This window comes from Capsella rubella, unplaced genomic scaffold (genome assembly GCF_000375325.1).
Source record: "Capsella rubella cultivar Monte Gargano unplaced genomic scaffold, Caprub1_0 scaffold_3, whole genome shotgun sequence".
NCBI classification, from domain to species: domain Eukaryota; kingdom Viridiplantae; phylum Streptophyta; class Magnoliopsida; order Brassicales; family Brassicaceae; genus Capsella; species Capsella rubella.
In genome coordinates this window covers 9,994,948-10,015,907 of record NW_006238921.1, presented here as the reverse complement: position 1 = coordinate 10,015,907, position 20,960 = coordinate 9,994,948, and the positions used below count along the sequence as shown (strand labels likewise).

Genomic DNA, 20,960 nt, shown 5'->3' with positions numbered 1-20,960 from the left:
ACAGGGACGATGTACTTAGAAATGAAGATTAGGGATAGCTAGAGAGACTAGAGTTTAGGTCTTCCGATCATATCTAGGGTTAATAAGAAAATTTGCAAGAAATGGATTTGAGTTTCACTAAATTATATATTGAACATGTGACAGTCGTAAAATAACAAAAAAGACCCCTAGTGAGTAATTAAGAACGTTTATTTGACCTAATAATGAAACACAACGTTTATTCGTTTCTTCATACCCAAGAAAGAAGTGTTGGCATGTGTTTTAAAGTTGAACAATCTTGTCTACTTCAGCAGTAAAAATGTAACATAGCAAAACCACAACAAAACAAGTCTCTTTGTCTCTCTCATGAAACAACATCATCGTAATAACTCCTCCAGAGCTTCCATCTCTGCACACTTATCTTTCAATTCTTCCTTCACTTCTTGCAGCCGAGTCTGACAAGCCTCTTTCAGTTTCTTCTCCAACCATTCCAGTTTAAACCCCGCTTGTTTCACAAACTGTAGCCCAGAATACGCATCGGAAAGATCAGATATGGAGAGTTTCTCAGGGGACTGACCCAAAACCTCAGTGAGACTAAGTAGGACATTCATGTATGTTGTTCTTAGATGTGGGTTCTTGGGTCGGAATTCTGATGCAATGTCTGGATGGCTTTTAAACAAACTACTCACAGATTCTACCTACATGTAAAAGATAGACATAAGGTAAAAACATTTATGCAGCTTGGTATATATATATCAAGAAACTAAACTCTAATTAGAGACTCTTAATATAAGTCTTACCAAAGGAGGAGGTACATGAAACCCATTGACGTCCATGGTTTCTTTAACAAATGAAGTTTCCTCTAACACATTTGTTTTGCCAATAACTTCAAGAACATAGACCTCGGCAACAATCTTGATTTCTCCGTTCACAAGAAACCCACCACTCTTGTCAAGAAGCTTGGAGAGTGGAAGCATTTCTGGGTAGCCCAAGCTGGGACTTTTCTGATCAAACCAGATATGTGCTTCTGTAAAATCATAATAAAACATAAAACTCAAGTCAAGACACATGAAGAGAATCTTATAGCAGCACAAGTCTGAAGTCCAATGACAAGTTTAACCGTGAGCTAGAGGCCTAGAGAAATTATAATCACCATTCCCTTTGGAGGCTTCTTGAGAAAGTTGATTGACAACAACTAGGCGAAATTTGGCATGTCTTCTCCATCCATAAGGCAAAGATTCAGAACCAGCAACTCCCAGGTATAGAGACAAAAAGTTCATACATCCTTGTTCTCCCTTAGGATAGACCCGAAGACACCTGAAAGCAAAAACCCCAAAACCAAAGAAAGCAATAGACAATATTACATTAACATTATATAGAAATCTTGTTTTATTACTGTTAAACTAACAAAACATAGCTCTTACCATTTGCAGCCACCAACAACAAAATAGTCTGACTTAATTTCATCAGATTGCAAAAAGGAGAAGTTTTTAATTGTCCAAGTGATCTTCTTCTCATATGTCTTTCCCATTGAATCTTTACAAAAGGCTCCTTTAAACTACCTGAAAATGAAGAGAGGTTATTAAACCCTAGAATTTGCGTGGCACATAACCAAACAACGATAGCTTTCAAGTAGCAAAACCAGAATACATATTTATTTTAAGATTATGAACTCCAAGATTTCAAGAGTTCGAATTTTGAACAACAAAACACAAAATGGTCAAGTAACCAAATAGGAGAAAACGTACAGACTCGAGTGTAAAGTGTTAAGTGTTTACCCTAACAGTGAAGGCACTAATTAAATATTACGTACTCGCACTAGTGGAATACGAATAGCTTCGGCTCCTTATAAGCTCATAGGTTGGTGAATACGGCTAGTTAATGATAGGGGCGGCCAATACTTTAATCATTTTTATTTAAATTGTAAAACGAACATTTAATTTCCATATATTTTTTTTTACTTTAAATACGGACGACCTCCTCAATAACAAGAAAACACAATTTCGTTCTACCAAAAAAAAAAAAAAAAAAAGAAAAAGAAAACACCATTTCATTAACACAGTTTATTTGACTAATTAGCATGAGAAATTTAATCTAAAAAGTTCAGATATTTTTATGTAGCATTTAAATATTGGCACATTAATCTATATATTTTGTTCAAAAATTTTTAGATACATAATTATCACTAAGACAATAAAAATAAGGTGATCAATCTAGGAGTCTACCGGAAATTTCATACTACTATACACATAATTTAGTACGCATCTAATATAAACAACACAAATATTTCTTTTTGATCTAACAAACATGAGGTTTTCTATTTCGAAGGTCTGTGTTCGGGGAAAGATACATTTTAAAATCAAGATTGAACAAAACCAAAATATTGAGCGGCCGGACTTGAATGAGTTGAATGAAATCGAAAACTTGGAAGTTTCAAGTTATCAACCTAATCAAAACACTTTCTTTTGAGACAAGGACTTTGATTTTTTATTTCCAAAATCGAACTCTCTGTCCTAACCAAAAGGTTTGAGTATCAAAGTTGAAATTAAGGCTCATTGGGAATGAAAATTCGCATTTGGGAGTGGGTGTCGTAGGCATGTGAGCTTTGTAATCACTTCTTATAACCATGTTGGCCTGACATCCTTAATTCACGAGGCTTAAAATTAGAACTTAGAAGTTTTTGATATGAATGTAATAGTAGTGGAGTTCCATTGCTTAATTCACTAGCTTATCTAGTTAGCAATAATTGACTTATGCACCCACAAACTGTAAACATCGTTACCATTATCACAATATGTATCGAGCAGTTCCTTCTTTAGAATGTGTACAAATGTTTTGTCTCCAACAATATGATAGGGCCGGTTTAAACTTGTACGTAGTTGTAGTTGGGTGGCACCTATATCGATTTATGGAATCAATGCCAGATTAAGAGATAAAACATTTGTTAACTTGTAAGATATTTTTGTCACATTTGACTAGCAAAACCTCGATAAAAGTCTCTAAATGTTATGTAATTTTTTGTTTTATGAAAAAAATACATATTCCTTCCAAGATTACGAATAATTGATAAAATTTCACTATTACTCAAAACCGTAAGATAACAATATTTTATTACTGAATGAAACACAACGACACAAATTACAACACAAACATGAATTAAGACATTACATTACGATTTGAGAAACTTTTATTATAGTTTCTCTTCTTAAGCACTTCATTACAAACGCACCATGCATGGTTAGCTTATAATACACACATAACATGTTGGTTGATATATTATGTAAATTTAGTGACCAGTCTGAATCGTCACAGCTTCTCCGGCATATCTACAACACCCTGAGCAGCCACGTTCATTCCTGTGGCAACAGCCGCGGCGGCAGTAACCTCCATTTCCAGCGTATCCTCCTCCATCAGATAGATGGCTCATGTGGCCTCCATTTCCACCATCAGGTTGCACAGTTTTCTCATTCTTTGGCTTCACCGTGTCTATCCAAGATACCAAATTGTTTCAAATATATAGTTTTAGAACTTATTAAAATAAATTTACACAAAACTTCAAATACGTAATTTATTTTTATATTATAAGTTCCATATAAAATTTGCACAGAACATAAAATATACGAGCTACAAGGATTTAACATCATACTTAAGTTTCTTTTCTTACTAAAACTGTTGGGATATCAAACTAAAACGAATCAACATCAACCAAGCAAAGATTATAAGATCGAGATATCATAGATATTATTTGTTCATATTATTAGCATAAGAAAATTACTTTTACTGGTAAAGTATATCATATTTATGTACATTTTTTTGTTGTACAAAGAAAAGAAAATAATATAGTTATTTCATAATAAGATTTGGCATGTGTTTTACTCTCATCAATTTATCAAAATTGACGAAATAGTTGTACGTTAGTTTAGGTGTAGTTACCCTCATCATCAACTTTTTTCTTATTTAGCCTTTGATAATGTATGAAGCAAACTGAAATATAGATATAAAACGTACCCGCAACAGCCATGTCTGAGACGATGAGAAGAAATGCGAGTAGACCCAAAAGAAGCAAAGTCTTGGAAGCCATTTTCTTACAAGTACTGCTTAGTTAGTTAAAACACACTCTTTGTAATGCAAGAACAGGTGATGAATAATATGTCACCTTGCATGCTCACTATTTATAGATAATACATACAAGGAGAGGTGGGAATGAGAAAAGAAAAGAAAAGTCATGGAAACTATGAATCATACAAGTTTTAAAAGATAAAGTGGTAAGGGGATAAGTATCAAAGGATGTGTCAAGTGTGTAATGGTCCCATATGGTTTGGTTATTGGATTTATAGTGAGTAACTTTTGGAACCATACTCGTGTTTTAGATCTAATCTCATCAGAGTCATCACTCATGTTATTGGATGATCAAGTTATGTTTTCTTATTATATATTACTTATACTTCTAAGGATGCTGTGAAAAATCTCAGCCGACATACTTATACATTAAAGACCATATAGAGGAGCAGTATGTAAAGTCATTACTAAGGAGTATAATGTTTTAAAGGGAGCAAAGTTTTGTTTGGCTATAACTAAGTCAAGCCGGCTGTGATAATATCTATCTAAGTCACCTTAGCTAAGTTTTATCAAAATACGAGTGGGGTTTGCTACTTATGGAGTTTATTCACAATAAATCCAATAACAGACACAAATTAAAATACTCAGAATTTAGCTAAGGTGAATTCAGAATACTCATCGAGAATTCAGAATACTCATCGGATGAAGAGGACGAAGAATAAATTATATATCTTTTGTCTTTTATTAGATTTTTAATAATTAGTTTTATGTATTAAAAACGTGGAAATAAATTATCTCTCATGAAGTTTTCAAAAACTATTATCCTAAATAAATATAAATAAATATTGCAACTATTGTATAATTTTTGTATACTTTTTTTAAAGATGTATAAATCTAAGAAACATATTATACACAATATGGATATTTCTGACGGATTTCCAAGGGAAATAAAAAGTCCTCGGACATCCGTCAGTTTTTTCCGAGGACTGCCCGAGGGTTCATGAATATGGTAAGATATTTAATAAAACTGAAAGTCCTCAGAAAATCTTCGGAAATTTCCGACGGATTTCCGAGGACATTGGTTTATCCTCTGAAATCCCTCGGAAATTTCTGAGGATTTTCTGAGGGATGTTAGATATTTTATAAAATTTTGGAGTTTTGATGCATCTTATGTAATGTTTAATACTATAAGAAGACATACCTGTCAATATAATTACATAACAAAGTATTATAAGGCAAAAAGAAAAAATGCAAAACTTGAAAAATCACATATCTGAGTATTTGACACTTAAGTGTTGATGATATGATATTTGATAATATAGTTGATACTTAGTAAAACAAATTATATTTATAGAAATTATGCAATTTTTGATCTAATTTAATATAAATGTAATGTTTTAACACAAATCTGTATTTGTATAGCATTAAAAAAACTCTTTAGATGAATCAAATTAATAAAATTTGTTTATTAAAAAAAAGTCGTCGGAAAGTTCTCAGAAATTTTCCATTCCCTTGGAAAACCGTTGGAAATTTCTGAGCAATTACCGGCTTTCTTCCGATTTTGGTTTAATTATAAACGCTTGACCGGCCAATAAATATACATGCAGTGATATTCCAACGGTTTTTCGAGGAATTCTGATTTTCCGACGGATTTCAGTGCGAAAATAATTATTAGCCGCCTATATTTCATTCTTGCGGCAAAACCCTAAACGTTTCCAAGGGATTTGCGACGGGTTATTCCCTCGGAAATTTTTATATATATATACATGGACACAAGATTTTTTTCCTCAGCCGCTTCAATCATCCCACAACTCTTCGTCACCGTTGGACTCTCCGTCGCCTCCGAGAGACTGCTTCGCCATCTCGTCGGCGATAACATCTTCAATCATCATCTTCTTCCTCCCATCTTTTCATAAGCTCAAAATCATGTAAGTTTAATATTATTCAATGATTTTGATTTGTGATTCTAGTTTTTAATTGTTAATATCTTGTTTGAATTAGATTTTGGAATCCATAGAATTAGATCTTGATTTGATTTGGTTAGATATGGAATTGGATTAAGGTTTTGATATGGAATTAGTGTTATAATTTTGATTAGAATTAGTTCTATGATTTTGATTGAAATATTTTTTGATTTTGATTGGAATTAGTGAATTATATAAATTAGATTATAGTTTTATTTATATTTTGTAATAAAATTGATATTAAATTTAAACATTTTGATTGGATTTTGGTTTTAAACTTGTTAGTGTTAGGTTGGTTTTTAACAACTATAGAAAATAAAAAGTTGAGTTATTGGGAGAATGATTTTTAAAGATTGTTAGAGTCTAAGATTCTATTGTTATTGGTTTATGGATTCTTAAATTCTTAATAAAGTCTTTTGTTATTGGTGTGTTGATTTTGTAATTTCATTTAAAATCCTTTGTTATTCAGAAATTTAAGTATTTATTGATTTTACAATTCTATTAAACTCTAGTGTTATTGGGAATATGATTTCCTACATATTTGGTTATTAACAACAACTTTTAAAATATTGCACTTAGCATAAGTATTTGTAAAATCTATCATATTAAGAATCTACTAAACTCAAAAAGTCTTAAGTAAACATTTATTGTAATCTACAAAAATCTTTGAGAATTTTAAAATATATAAAACTTTTAAAATCCACAACCTCTTTTAGATTCAACCTCCCATTTTGATTGGATTTTGGTTTTAAACTTGTTAGTGTTAGGTTGGTTTTTAACAACTATAGAAAATAAAAAGTTGAGTTATTGGGAGAATGATTTTTAAAGATTGTTAGAGTCTAAGATTCTATTGTTATTGGTTTATAGATTCTTAAATTCTTAATAAAGTCTTTTGTTATTGGTGTGTTGATTTTGTAATTTCATTTAAAATCCTTTGTTATTCAGAAATTTGAGTATTTATTGATTTTACAATTCTATTAAACTCTAGTGTTATTGGGAATATGATTTCCTACATATTTGGTTATTAACAACAACTTTTAAAATATTACACTTATCATAAGTATTTGTAAAATCTATCATATTAAAAATCTACTAAAACTCTAAAAGTCTTAAGTAAACATTTATTGGAATCTACAAAAATCTTTGAGAATTTTAAAATATATAAAACTTTTAAAATCCACAACCTCTTTTAGATTCAACCTCCCAATAACCCCCCCCCCCCTCCCCTTAGATTTTAGCTAAACAGATTTTTTTAATAAATTTGATACAACAATTATTTTTTTTTAATAAAAATTTGTTGGTTTTTTAAATTTATAGAAAATTAAAAGTTAGATTTTAGTTAAACAAACTTTTTAATAGAGAAGGACAAATGGGCTAGTGGTTCTCACCTCTATTGCCTTCTCACCAGATCCGGGTTCGAGTCCGGTCCCTCTCAAAGAGAGACATATAATTTGTAATGATAACAAAAAAAAAAAAAAAACTTTTTAATAAATGTGATACAACAATTATTTTCTTAAATCATACTTTGCTAAATTTGTATTACAAAATAATATATTTATAAATTATCAACTTTTCCTATTGTTATTTGTTGATTACTTATTACTAAATTTATTTTTTAGGTCTTATGAGGAGTTTCAAGGGACGTCATGTAACCGTTTCCAAACCCGACGATCACAAAGTGACTCAGCATCACAATCTCCTTCCAGTGACCCCGAGACAAGGAATTCCACTCCACCACCGATTATGACGATTGAAGAGTTTGTTAGTCAACCGGGCCGTCAACATATCCCAAGGCTCCACCTGGATGAAGAAAACGGATCTACATGGTAATTAATTGCATTTTATCTACTTATATAAAATTGATGAATTTGATTCTTAACTAATTATTAGTTTACATGTCTCTATGTTTGGATTAGAGGGAGAGATAACAAAATCCATTCTTAATATTCTTAAGACGCAATTGAATCACCCTTGGCCGACTTACGGGGATGTCGACGAAGATATCAAAAAGATGTGGTTCAAGACTTTTGCGGTAAGTTAAACTATTAATTATTATATTTGTCATTAATTATTATTTTTGTCATAAATTTGTTTTAGTTATATTTTTTTCCATTTGTAGCAAGATTTTAATTGGGAAAGCGGTCATTCTCCGAAAGTGAGAAGAGCTTTTGACATTCAAGCCAACACATCCTACCAAAATCACATATATGCGTGGAAGCAAAAGTGGAAGGAAGGCAAAAAAATGCCCAAGTGTCTAAACCCCGAAGTTTGGCAAGGGTTTATCCGCTATTGGAGTATGGATGAAACGATATTTATTTCGTCACAAGCATCAACTAATCGTAGGAGCGAACATGGTGGAAAGGGTATAGCGACCTACAATGGAGGTTCGATATCTATAAAAAAGCATGAGATAAAAAAGGTAAGTTTTCAATTAATTAATTCAATTTTTTAAAAAGTTATACGTTTAGATCTGATATGTTGTTTATTTTTCTTTAAATTTAGATGATCGCAAACGGAGGCGTTGCGCCGGATTGGATAGATGTTATGAAAACAACCCACACAAGCAAGAAAACCGGACAAATTCAAGATCCGATTGTCGGAGAACGCATAGAAAGGATTAAGCTCCAGAAGATGGAACAGCTAACGCAATTCTCTCAAAATGGCTCATCATCTTCAATCGATCTACCTCATGAAGAAATCCACCGTTTGTGTGTTGAGGTATATTTGAATATTTTTTAGTTTTACTTTATTATTTACTTTAAACAATTATTTATATGTTTTTTGTTTGTTTAGGAAATTCCTTTAACCAAAGGTCGGAGATCCGGATTAGGAAGTCTTGTGTCACAAGACAGAAGTATCTCTTCGGCATTTCTCCGAGACAATGAACTTATTCAACAAATTCAAGATCTTAACCGAATCGTGAAAGAAAAAGATGAGGCGGTCAAAGAGTTGAAGCAACAAAATATCAAGATTACGAAGCAATTCACCGAGATTCAAACGACACTTTCCCAACTTCAAAGTTTTATTTCGTCTAAATTTCCGTGACAATTCCCGCCTCCCTAAAACTATTTTGTTTTTTTTTTTGTTTTTCAAAACTATTTTAATTTTGGTATTATTGTTGTTTATTTGGACAATTTGTATTTGGATATTTTAATTTTAGCATTTTGGCATTTTTATTTATTGTTTCAAAAAAAAAATTCGTAATTATAATCAAAATTACAGTTTTGCTAAAAACTCCGTCGTCGTCGGAATGCCCTTGGAAATTCAGGTCCTTGGAAATAATCTTTCGGAAATCTCTCAGAAAATGGTCACTTGAAAATCCCTCGGAAATATAAGACCCTCGAAAATTCCTCGGAAAAAGTCTATTGGAAACCCCTTGGTAATACCTTTCTCGGAAATCCCTCAGAAATATTATCTCTTGGAAATCTCTCGGAAATAAATGTCCCTTGGAAATCCTTTGGAAATTTCCGACGAGTTTCCAAAGACATTTTATTTCCGACGAGCAATTTCCAAAAACTTTTTTTCCTCGGAAACCCGTCAGAAAGAGCTGTTTCCGAGGGATTGCGATGATTCTATCCCTCAGAAATATACTGTTTTCTTGTAGTGGATACTTATCTCAAGCTTCCATTGATAAACCTCTGCCAATGACTTTATGTACTTAGATGAATTCTTATTGGACCATAAGGAACTTAGACTGAATAACTTGTGTTTATCTCGACACTTAGTCTTATGTTAGGATTAGAAGTAACTGAATCTTAAAGATGGTTATAGAAACGTATCTCGTCAACGGTTTTGCATACAAGGTAAATTAGGTGAGTCTCGGTATGCATGTAAGTCCATAAGGATGTTTGGTCGTGAAAATATTTGCTCCGTGCTAAAGGTTTTACTGTTAATTTAAACTAGGAAATCGACCCGCACAGACAAACACGAAGATTTTAAAATATAAGATTTGTTATATATGTCATTTTAATTCATCATTGTGTGTGTAATATAATTAATATATAAATTAGTATTTTAAAATTTGGCTTTTCTGTTCTTTTTACTAATTTTCTATGCTTTGTGTAATATATAATGACTGGTAATATATAAACAGCAAAACTGAAACCATACTTTTGGAAGAAAAAAAAACGAATACACAATTTTGATAAATGTAACGAAAACGATGAGGAATATCGAAATGTAACCAAATAATATGTAAACAGCAAAATGAAGAAAATGCACAATACACTAAACAAGCATATACTTGATGTTAGGATTCAGTTGGAAAAAGGATATTGGTTTATTACGGAAACTTAATAATAAGAAATCATACGCATTGGTATTAACTTTTCTCCATTAGAGAGAGCTCGAGAGATAACATAATCGGAGAAAATATATTATTCTTCATTTAAGTGTAAAGTGAGGTACAAATTTTAGATTCAAATACAAGTGAACTATACAAGATATGAAACCACGAGGTGGTGGGCTAATAGTTCTAATATGGTGGAAAAGTCGCCTTATTGGTATAGATTATGGATCGATTCTTCCTAAATGAACAGTCAGATACCCTTTCTTCATGGATTAGTTTCGGACTCTTCTATAGGTATGGGGAGTTACTTTGAGTTAAAAAAAAATTACTAAATAAAAAAAAATTAAAAAACTATACAAGAGATTAAACCAAGCTAAACCAACTATATACATTCTCTAATAATTAGTTTCATGAAAACATAAATCTCAACTGTTGGATGTTTAATTTTTATCGTCACCATGTCTTATCAACAGACACAAATAAATATTACCATGTCTAACGAAATATACATGTCAATATTAATTTTTCTTACGCCACATGATGGCTACATACATTATTGATTTATGAAACCTATAAGTATTAGATGTGTTTAGTCGTGGCTCTTTGTTTTATCCTCGACAATATTAGTAACGATGTTTTATTATGAAACACAGCGCATATTAATTACATCGAAACGCAAACATGGAGACATTACATTACCAAAACTTTATTCCAATAGTTTCCCTTCTTAGTTATACTTGAGGCACTTCATTACAAAACACACCATGCATGGTTAACTTATAATACACACACGTAAGTGTTTATATAGATGCAATCGTAACATAGTGGTTGATATATATTATGTAGATCAAGTGACGACCACAGCTTCTCCGACATATGCACAACACCTTGGGCAGCTACGGATACCTCCTTTGGCGCAGCAGCCGTGGCGGCAGTGATTTCCTCCTACTCCTCCTCCAGGGCCACTATTAGGTTGTACAGTTTCCTCACTCTTTGTCTTCACGGCCGTGTCTGTCCAAGACACCATATTATTTAAAATATATAGTTTAGGACGAGCAACTGTGCATTACAATGAAAAATAATTCTTAGTTAACCTTTCATATGTGATATGAATGAGAAGCTATAAAACTTACCAGCTGAGGCCATTTCTGAGAAGACGAGAAGAAATGCGAGTAGACCCAAAAGAAACAAAGTCTTGGAAGCCATCAATGGAAGAACAGGTGATGAATACAAGAATATGCCACCATGCATGCTCTCTATTTATAAAAAAACATACCAATGAATCATGAAACAAAAGAAGAGTCAAGAAAACGATGAATCACACTAGTTAGAAAACAAAGTGGTAAGGAGATAAGTATCAAATGATGTGTATAATGGTCCCTTATGTGTGTATTATTGGATTTATTGTGAATAAGTTTGGAACTCTAAAAATAGCAAACCCCACTCGATCGTGATTAAGAATTATTCGAATCAGCACACATGTTATAGAAATCTATTATTGGATGATCGAGTAAATACATATTCTTTAAATTATATAGTAGTAGCGCTTAGATTTCTGGATTTATGTTAAATACATGTATGGTTTTTTTTTTTTTTTTTTTTTTCGGCAATACATGTATGGGTTTAAATACATGTTACTGGATTAATAGTAAAAATTTCTGACAAAAGTTTAGAGGTCGCCGGTTGCAGTAGCGTTTGGAACGAGAACATATAAAATGCTCTGGTTTCGTGTATGAAAAGATATATAGATTTTGGTCGAAAACCTTTTTGATTATTAAAAAAAAATTATATAATAATAATAATTTTATCTTATGTTATTATATGGAGTATGTGGTCCACTACTTATAGTAGTAACTTCTAAAGATGCTGTGAAAAAACTCAGTCGACATACTTTAATTAAGAAGTCCTATAAAGACAGAACTATATGTAGTGATCAGTAGACCATAGATAGAGGAGCAATGTGTAAAGCACTAGTGCACTACTAAAGGACTAAGGTGTATAACTTTTTAAAGGAAGCAAAGTTTTGCTTGGCTATTTTCATCCTCTTGATTTTAATTGGAAAATTGCTTGGCTAAAATTAAGTCAATTAAGCCGGTTCTGATCAAAATATCCATCTAAGTCAACATAGCTAAAAGGAGCTTGAGATATACGTATATGAGAATCAGTGGCAGAGCTAGTGGGGTTTGCTACTTCACAATAAATCCAATAACACACGTACGCACTAGGTCTGCGGTTTTGCTCCGGATCGATTGTACCGAACCAACCTTGAACCTACTTTTTTAGTGTTTGGTTCAATACAGATTTGGGAATCGGTTCAGTTAGGTGGAATTGAGATTTGTGTTGGTTATTGAGACGACCAGTCAGTTACTCTTAGTTAAATAAGAAAACAAAAATAACGAGATTAAACCAAAATTCAACTAAAAATACCAAAATATACATATATAGTCCGAACAAAATTTACCGATTTAAAAAAATTCTAACCGGAGAACAGAAAAACATGCATGCTTATTGCACTACAAGAAAACAGCACCTAATTCTACGATTTTTTCTATAAAAATTGGACGACCATAAGGAACTTAGACCAAATAACTTGTGTTTATGATCTTGACACTTTAGTCTTATGCTAGGGTTAGAACTTAGAAGTAACTTAAAATGGTTATTAAAACGTATCTGGTCTAGGGTTTTGAGATGCATGCAAGGTCTATATTAGAGAATGTATATAGTTGGTTTAGCTTGGTTTAGTCTCTTGTATAGTTTGGTTAGCATAGTGGTTTAGTTTCACTTGTATTTAATCTTAATTTGTATCTCCTTTTATACTTGAATGAAAAAATTATCTTTTCCCAGATTCTGTTTCATCTCTCTCGATCTTGTTCATGGGAAAAGCTAATATGAACATCTAATTAAGGTCTATCAGGTGAGTCTGCAGTATGCATCTAATTAAGTCCATAGGGATAATAATTTTCATGTATACATGAACCTCCTAAATGGATGATAAAGATGGTGATAGCGTTTAGCAATTTAGCTTATGAAAATAATGAATGAACAACATGCTACTATGCTAGCAAGGTCGGGTCTTTGCTAAAGAATTTTTACTATTAATTTACAAATATTAAAACCATAATTATACAAATAAAAGATGAGAAGAAAAGTTTTGGAGTTTATATTTTTTTGTATATAGAAAAAAAGAGAGTAAAGATCCTTTCAATTAAATATTTTCATTGTTATCTAATCGAATAAATAATTAAAATAACCCTTAAATTTGGTTTAGATATGGATCGATTTTTTTCTAGGCTAATGCAATCTTTAGAGATGTATATAAATAACAAATCATCTTCGTATTAATGAAATTTACAATTGATATATATATATATATATATATATATATATATATATATATATATATAAAAGAACAACCATAGAGAAAAAGCAATCCATAACCATGAATGGAGAAGAGCCAATGACGTTGATGATGCTTCCTAATGATTTGATACTAAACTGCTTAGCCCGTGTTCCAAGATTGTACTACCACACTCTCTCCTTAGTTTCCAAAAGATTACGCTCTCTTCTTGCTTCAACTGAGCTTTACCAAACCCGAATCCTCTTAGGCTGGACAGAGAGTTGTCTCTACGTGTGCTTCAAACTCCATAAAAACCCGACAAGAACAATGTTTCACTCTCTGTCGGAAACCAAATAGCTCCAAGAATGTTTTGGTCCCCATTACATCTCCCAATTCCGCGACGTACGACTCAGATTGTGCAAAGGTTGGCTATAATATATATACCAGGGGCGGAGGTAGGGTAGTGGTATGAGGGTCAATTGACCCTGGTAAATTTTCAAAATTTGATGTATTTTTAGGAAAAAAATCAAATTGATCCTTGTAATATAACACAATTGACCCCTATAAAATTTTTTAATAACACAATTAATCATATTATAATTTGTTTTTACCCTCATGATCCGATTTTCTAGCTCCGCCAACCATTGGCGGATTCGTACAGGATGATAATAATAATGATAATGCATCTTCTATAGTGTCAAGGTCATGGACTGTCGTTCTCATACATGGAGTGAGGCCCCATTCTTGATGGAAAAATATATGTGATAGGAGGTTGCAAAAATCTTGATGCAACTAACTGGATGGAGGTATTTGATACAATAACTCAAAATTGGGAGTTTGAGTTGTCAAGTCATAGCGAGAAGATATGTAACGGATGGTTATACTTATAAGTATCAAAGCGTAGGGTATGATGGATATATATATATATATATATATATATATATATATATATATATATATATATATATAAAGTTTCTTGAGAGATATGGGGCGTACAAGCTGAGTAAAGGTAAAGGTAGATGGAGAGAGGCAGACCTAGCTATGGACATGTGTTGGTCTTTGTCATCATCTTTATGTGTAATAGAGAACGTGTTATATAGTTGTAGTGACGGGAGTATTGGTTACTACAACCCAGACGAAAAATATTGGACAAGTGTTAAGGGTTTGGAAAGCTTGTTCGGGTCGCGGTATGAGTGTTATGGTGCTGCTCAAGTGACGGATTATGGTGGCAAGTTGGCGGTTTTGTGGGAAGAAGATGTGTATACGTATGAGTATGAGTACAGCCTTCACAAGAAATTGGTATGGTGTGCGGTAGTTGCACTTGAAAGACACCAATAGGATATTTCATGGACACTTGAGTGGTGTGACGTTGTGTATACAATCACTGAACCATTTAACTATGTTTTAGCGCATACTCTTGCTGTTACACTTTGATGAATATGTCATACTCATGTGAACATTGAACCAATACTATTTTTATTTTTGATTTTATTTGTTAATTGGAATTGGCCTACTTCAAAGCTGTTCTTGGTACAGAAACCAACTATTCTGCCATTAAAATTGTTGACTAATGGATTTATTTTTTTACTTAAACCGAAAAAACAATGAATATCAAATTAAATTACTTGCTTCAATTGCAAATTTTGTTTCTAAAAAAAAGAAAGAATTCAACTACAAAATTTGCAATCAAACTTTTTGCGAGTAAGTTAGTTAGAATGTTGCATTCTCCATGATGATTAGGATTTAGGAGGAGACTTCTCTAGTTCTCTTTAAATATTTACTCATATCTTACTTCATTTACACAAATATATTAATAAATATTTAGGCATTCATATATAGTAAGATGGACCTCTATAAATAGATAGATTTGTTAACCAACCTTATACAAATTGATATTTTAAGTCATCCAAAATTTATTGTGAAAGAATATGTATTATCTTACAAATTAATATTTGGATCAGAAAACTGATTTTATTTGGCAATAATAATTTTAATTACTTCAAACATGTATGTGTATTTAGTCAACCATTTGGAATGATTGATGTTGAAATAATTAATATTTTGTTATTCAAACATAAAATTCATAAACAAATTATAAAATCCATTGTTATCGAACTATTGATATTTTTTAAAAGACTTCTAAATCCATTTTTACTGGAAATTTTAATAGATTTAATAACGTTGAAATGGTTTCGATGATTTTTAAGTTAAAGATAAATTTATATAGTTACACGGTTTCAATAGGATTTGAGGTGATTTTTTTTTATATAAAATCCATATGCAAATGTGATGATTAAGCTATAAGGACTAAGGAGTATTCAAAGATAAAAATATTTATAAAGTTTTATAATATTTGATTATTTTCTTACACATAGTAGATTACAAGTTTATCACTTAATTAATTTATTTTTTATGCATATATGGTAGATCTACACAAGGAAGACGATGTAAACATGTACACAAAATTCCTGATGGCTTCACGTCAAGGCAATCACAACGAGGAAAGTCATATATGTGCCCTTTGATAAGGTGATCTATGCATGTCTTGCTTCCATCAGCACCACATTTATCATCGAACCACTCGATAATTTCACATTGCACAGCTTTGACCTCTATAATTTTGTATAAACCAAAAAGAAATTTGTTAAAATTGTATATTTCATAATAATTTTTTTGATATAAATATGAATGTTTGAATGAAGATTAGCAATTTTCTTTTATCACAACACACTTTTGCGACATGAAATTTATAACAATGGTTATTTTATATTGCGCGAGTAAAAATCTAAATTTGAAAGGAGAGTAATTTCTTACCTTTGACATGGTTTATAACAAGGAAAATGAAAATACAAGAAACCACAAATAAACTAGCAAATCTCATGATTCAACAAATTGAGAAGAAATTTGCATAAGCATGAGTTTTTCTTTAATCTTGTAATGGATATGTTTTTTTTTATCAACACAAACAAAAATTATAGGTATTTAGCAAATGAGAAAAAAAGAATGAGATATATCAAAGCTAAATGACTTGTTTTTATTAATGAATCTGTTAGCTCAATGGCTTTTTATTTATTTCCTTGAACTAAGATTTTAGGCAAATTAATATATGTATTTATGACCATATATCTCCCTAATTAAGGAAAAAATTAATTAAATCACAAATAATTGAAAATTTAATAAGAATATTCAATCAAATCTACAAGATTCACTCTGACCTTTCTCACATAAATATTCATGATGAATAAGGATTAGCAATTTTCTGTTATCACAACAACTACTTTTGTGATATTAAATTTGTAACAATGGTTGTTTTTAAATTGGGTGAGTAAGTTAAAAACATGCTTCAAGGACTTCACACAAGTTGTGCTCATGATTCTCTGAAGTAAGGTCCATATCAATAACAACAATCTAAACTAAAAGCCTATGAATACTTTGCCTATATATTACCAAAGGTCTCGAGAAGCTATATTTGTTGTGTCTTCTCTATATATTTCCAATGTCTTGAAAAACTATTTTTGTTGTGTCTTCTCTATAATATTTCCAAAGTCTTGAAAAACTATACTTGCTATGTCTTCTCTATTTCCAAAGTCTTGAAAATTGGAACTAGATGTCTTCTCTAACTTTGACCATTGCATGTAATGGTTTCCTCTCTATATAATCAACCATCATTTACAACGTCAAAACGTACTTCACACTATTGATATGGCAACATCACAAACCAGCAAAGAGCAATTCTCGGATGGACTTGCAAAGATCTTAGCAGAGAAATGGCTAGTTGACGTATAGCTCAAGGCAGTGGATAGTGAGGGTTCATTTATCTCTGCCCACAAAGTTATTCTGGTTTCTTCTTACTTCTTTCACAATCTATTTCTTGATATCATAATCTAATTCAAGAATCAGATTCTAAAAACTATCCTATACTTTTCGTTTGTGTATGTTTGTTATTCGTATAGGCATCAAGATCAAAGGTTCTTAAGAAGATGTTAAAATCAGATGAGTTCAAGACTTCTGGTAAGAATATAGAAACAATCACTCTCCCAGAGATGAAACAAAAAGAGCTATATTTGTTAAGTTCATATATAGTGATGGTTCCATGCTTTCTTCCAAAATGAAGCAACACGTTCGAGCTCTCTATCTTGCAGCTGACAAATACAAGATTCTACAACTACGAGAGCTATGCAGATCCGAGCTTATATCTTCTCTAGCTATGGAGAATGCTCTTGACTTCCTTGAGCTTGCTCAAACCCCTTTTGACAAAGCCCTCAACGATGCAGCCTTGAGTTATATTAAAGCTAATGAACTTAGGATACCTAGCTTTGATAAGTTCAAGTTGTTCGCTGATAGCTTCCCTGATCTTACTGTGGAGATGTTAGAGGCTTCTCTTGTTGGTAGAAGCTGTTATAATTGTGGCTACATTAACGATCATAATCGTAATGGTAAAAGCTGTTCCAATTGTGGTTTTGACCGTCCTTGTTGCAGCTAGATGAATTCAAAATGTTGTTTTTGTTGTATCACTTCATGTTTCCAAAACTTAACAAATCTTATAATAAAATCACGATTTGGTACTTTGAGTTATGATGAGTTGTACTTTGGTTTCTGCTAACGGTAATAATGGGCATTGTGTGTAATACCATGATACTTTTTATCACTTTAATAGAATACAAATAGCATCATTCGTTTGTATATATATATGTCTCTGTTACATATAAAATAACACCATTTCAAACTGTACAATATAATTGCTACATTAACAAAAATAAATTATTATTAGAATTTATGTAGTGTTTAAAACGCATAATCGAGACCTACAACACCAACAATTTTTTTTTTCCATTGAATTAAGAATTAACCTATACTATTTAATCTAATCACTCTAATAATAATTAACATGCAAAAACATTTAAAGTATAATAGATTGGTTAAATAAAAAATAAATAGTTTAGATTTTAGAATAATACTTCTGGACACCATGAATGCCAACAAAGAAAACATAACATATAATATAACAAACAAAGAAAATTTATCAATTTATGCACTTTATTTAACTTAATTAAGCTAATAACCATTCACATGCGTTATATTCTAACACAAAAATAGTAATAATTTACTTAACTTATTAAAAAACAAATTACAATAAAAAAATTATAGCACACAGGAAAAGCACAATTATCAATCTAGTTTGCATTATTTTTTTTTAAAATGCATGGTTTACACATTCTATCATTTATTAAATTGATTTAGTTTAATTCAAACTTTCCTCATGAAATAGAGTGTAATATAAAACATATAAACAAGATGTATTAAGAAGCTGTGTTTTATAGGTTAGACTTTTGTACCAAATTGATCTTTGGATATTCATGTTAGACATTTGTGTTTAAATTTTTATGCTTAAAAATTTGTGTTTGTATTTTTTTTTTCATTTTACAAAATATGTAGTTTTTATGTCCAATGGACACCAATGGACGATCCATAAAAAAATAGTCGTTAATGGTCATGTTGTTAATGGAAACAGTCAGTAATTTGTCAATAATCAAAAATGACAATATTGGACATGTTAAAATGGACGTTGACAGCCCATTTTGACAGTTCTACTTTTGAGGCAATTTCCCTTAAAGCTTTCTCATTGACTTTTTTTTTTTAATGTGACTTTTTGAAAATTTGAACAAGTGAGCTTTGTTTAATTTGACCCAATACTTTTCGCTTTTGGGTTTAAAGTGGATCTTTGCACAAATGAAATATTTCACTAATTTTCTGTTATCTTATAAAGTTTTATAATCTTTGAATAAAACTAACGTGTGTGTATATATAAATGCTAGGTAAATCCCAGTCGGATTTGGGCTAAATTTTAAAAGCCTAAAATATACATATTTTTTTCAAAGTTATTTTTTAGCACCAACAGTTTGGAAGGTAAGTTTTGAAATTAAAAAAATGGGTCCATTCAGTGCATTGTCAAGAACTATTCATAAATCTGTGGCAATAACGATAAATTGTTAACACAATAACTTATGGATCATAAAACAAATTACATGATGGCAAATAAAAATAATTATATCACAAATTTTATATACAATAATAATGATAAATCATATATAATAATCATACTATATATAGAATAATTGCTTAAATATCTTAAATTATAACGTTACATAACTTTCGTAAAATTGGTCAAAACATCAATTATGATTACTTTTTTTTTACCAAAATCAAGCCGTCAAAAATTGTTATTGCAAATTGATTTTGATCAAATTTTTTGAAAAAAAAAATTATTAAAATAAATCTCACAATGAAATTGGTTATAGTCATTAAATTGGTCAGAATTTTCAACTTTCTGACCAATATAAGACTATCTCCAATGCATATCTCTATCATTTTCTTTACAGTAGAGCATTGTTTTGATCCATATGTATTACTCTATTTCTTACTCTAAAAATGAGGTAGTGTAGAAAATAGAGATACTATATATTTTGAGTAACTCTATAATTTACTCTATTTTAGAGCACAATATAGAATAGGGTGGGAGCAAATGTTACTCTAAAATAGAGTTGTGACTATGAAATATAGTGGGTTGGAGATGTCCTAAGTGGTTAGAGATTATGAATATTAAATAGTTAAGGTAAAGTACCAACAATTCAATTAGAAATTAAACTTCCAAAATACTTATGTTAACTCTTAATTGTAAATTAGATCAGTACCCCTGCTATAGCACGGGTTATATTTTGTTTTATAAGAATACTTGTACAAGTATTTAATATAAGTATATAATTACTTATATTATTTAACAATTACTTCTTAATATAAAATATTTATATAATATATATTATTAATTATTGTAATTTTTTATAACTATTTTATAATTTATTTGTTATATTATTTATTTTATATTATATAATGCCATTCATACAAAATAATGATATAGCACAAGTTATATAAGTACACAAATTGGGCTGGACGAAACTCAAACATTTTTGGGATTTGAATCGGATCAGGAGAACTAACAAGATTTAGACCAGCTCTAATGCTAAAACTGGCAAAAAGTTCTTAAACATATTAATTTACCTTTAACAAATAAATCAAGTTTTTAATTTAAATTTTAAATAATTAAAAAGTATAGTAGTGAATTGGATTGTAACAACTGTATGTAATAACTTAAGAACCCGTCTTTAAAGCTCTACAATAAGTCAATAAGCACCAACTTAAACTGTTTATTATTTTTAATATTTTTTCTTTTAAATAATTATCTTAAAACTTCCATTGGAGATGCTCTTAACAACGAGTGCAATGCATGAAATTACAAAGTATATAATGTTGATTTTTTTATAGTTCAACTAATGTA

At 30.8% G+C, this 20,960-nt stretch overlaps 6 protein-coding genes across 6 annotated transcripts; 2 read left to right on the top strand and 4 right to left on the bottom strand.

The window, feature by feature from the left end:
- Nucleotides 1-356: 356 nt before the first annotated feature.
- On the bottom strand, nt 357-1,510 carry LOC17893173 (MATH domain and coiled-coil domain-containing protein At1g31390). The gene is made up of 4 exons (XM_006299423.1): nt 1,404-1,510; nt 1,133-1,296; nt 780-1,006; nt 357-677 (listed from the first exon to the last, which is right to left on the bottom strand). The coding sequence occupies exons 1-4, from the start codon at nt 1,508-1,510 to the stop codon at nt 357-359; spliced, it is 819 nt and encodes a 272-aa protein (XP_006299485.1).
- A 1,562-nt stretch (nt 1,511-3,072) lies between these two features.
- Nucleotides 3,073-4,100, bottom strand: LOC17893160 (glycine-rich protein 3 short isoform). The gene is made up of 2 exons (XM_006298824.2): nt 3,988-4,100; nt 3,073-3,465 (listed from the first exon to the last, which is right to left on the bottom strand). The coding sequence occupies exons 1-2, from the start codon at nt 4,058-4,060 to the stop codon at nt 3,266-3,268; spliced, it is 273 nt and encodes a 90-aa protein (XP_006298886.1). The 5' UTR covers nt 4,061-4,100; the 3' UTR covers nt 3,073-3,265.
- Nucleotides 4,101-7,745: 3,645 nt separating this feature from the next.
- On the top strand, nt 7,746-9,047 carry LOC111831512. The gene is made up of 5 exons (XM_023786128.1): nt 7,746-7,828; nt 7,893-8,034; nt 8,122-8,421; nt 8,505-8,720; nt 8,796-9,047. The coding sequence occupies exons 1-5, from the start codon at nt 7,746-7,748 to the stop codon at nt 9,045-9,047; spliced, it is 993 nt and encodes a 330-aa protein (XP_023641896.1).
- A 1,944-nt stretch (nt 9,048-10,991) lies between these two features.
- On the bottom strand, nt 10,992-11,496 carry LOC17891599 (glycine-rich protein 3 short isoform). Its single transcript, XM_006298811.2, has 2 exons — nt 11,424-11,496; nt 10,992-11,301 (listed from the first exon to the last, which is right to left on the bottom strand). Exons 1-2 carry the CDS (start codon nt 11,494-11,496, stop codon nt 11,138-11,140), a joined length of 237 nt encoding a protein of 78 aa, XP_006298873.2. The 3' UTR covers nt 10,992-11,137.
- A 4,503-nt stretch (nt 11,497-15,999) lies between these two features.
- LOC17891913 (putative defensin-like protein 253) lies at nt 16,000-16,582 on the bottom strand. Its single transcript, XM_006299061.2, has 2 exons — nt 16,442-16,582; nt 16,000-16,239 (listed from the first exon to the last, which is right to left on the bottom strand). The coding sequence occupies exons 1-2, from the start codon at nt 16,506-16,508 to the stop codon at nt 16,031-16,033; spliced, it is 276 nt and encodes a 91-aa protein (XP_006299123.1). The 5' UTR covers nt 16,509-16,582; the 3' UTR covers nt 16,000-16,030.
- Nucleotides 16,583-17,329: 747 nt separating this feature from the next.
- LOC17892542 (putative BTB/POZ domain-containing protein At2g05330) lies at nt 17,330-18,192 on the top strand. Its single transcript, XM_023786748.1, is given in 3 exon segments — nt 17,330-17,467; nt 17,581-17,686; nt 17,689-18,192. Coding segments are annotated over 3 exon segments (666 nt in total). The 3' UTR covers nt 18,111-18,192.
- The last annotated feature ends 2,768 nt before the right edge of the window (nt 18,193-20,960 follow it).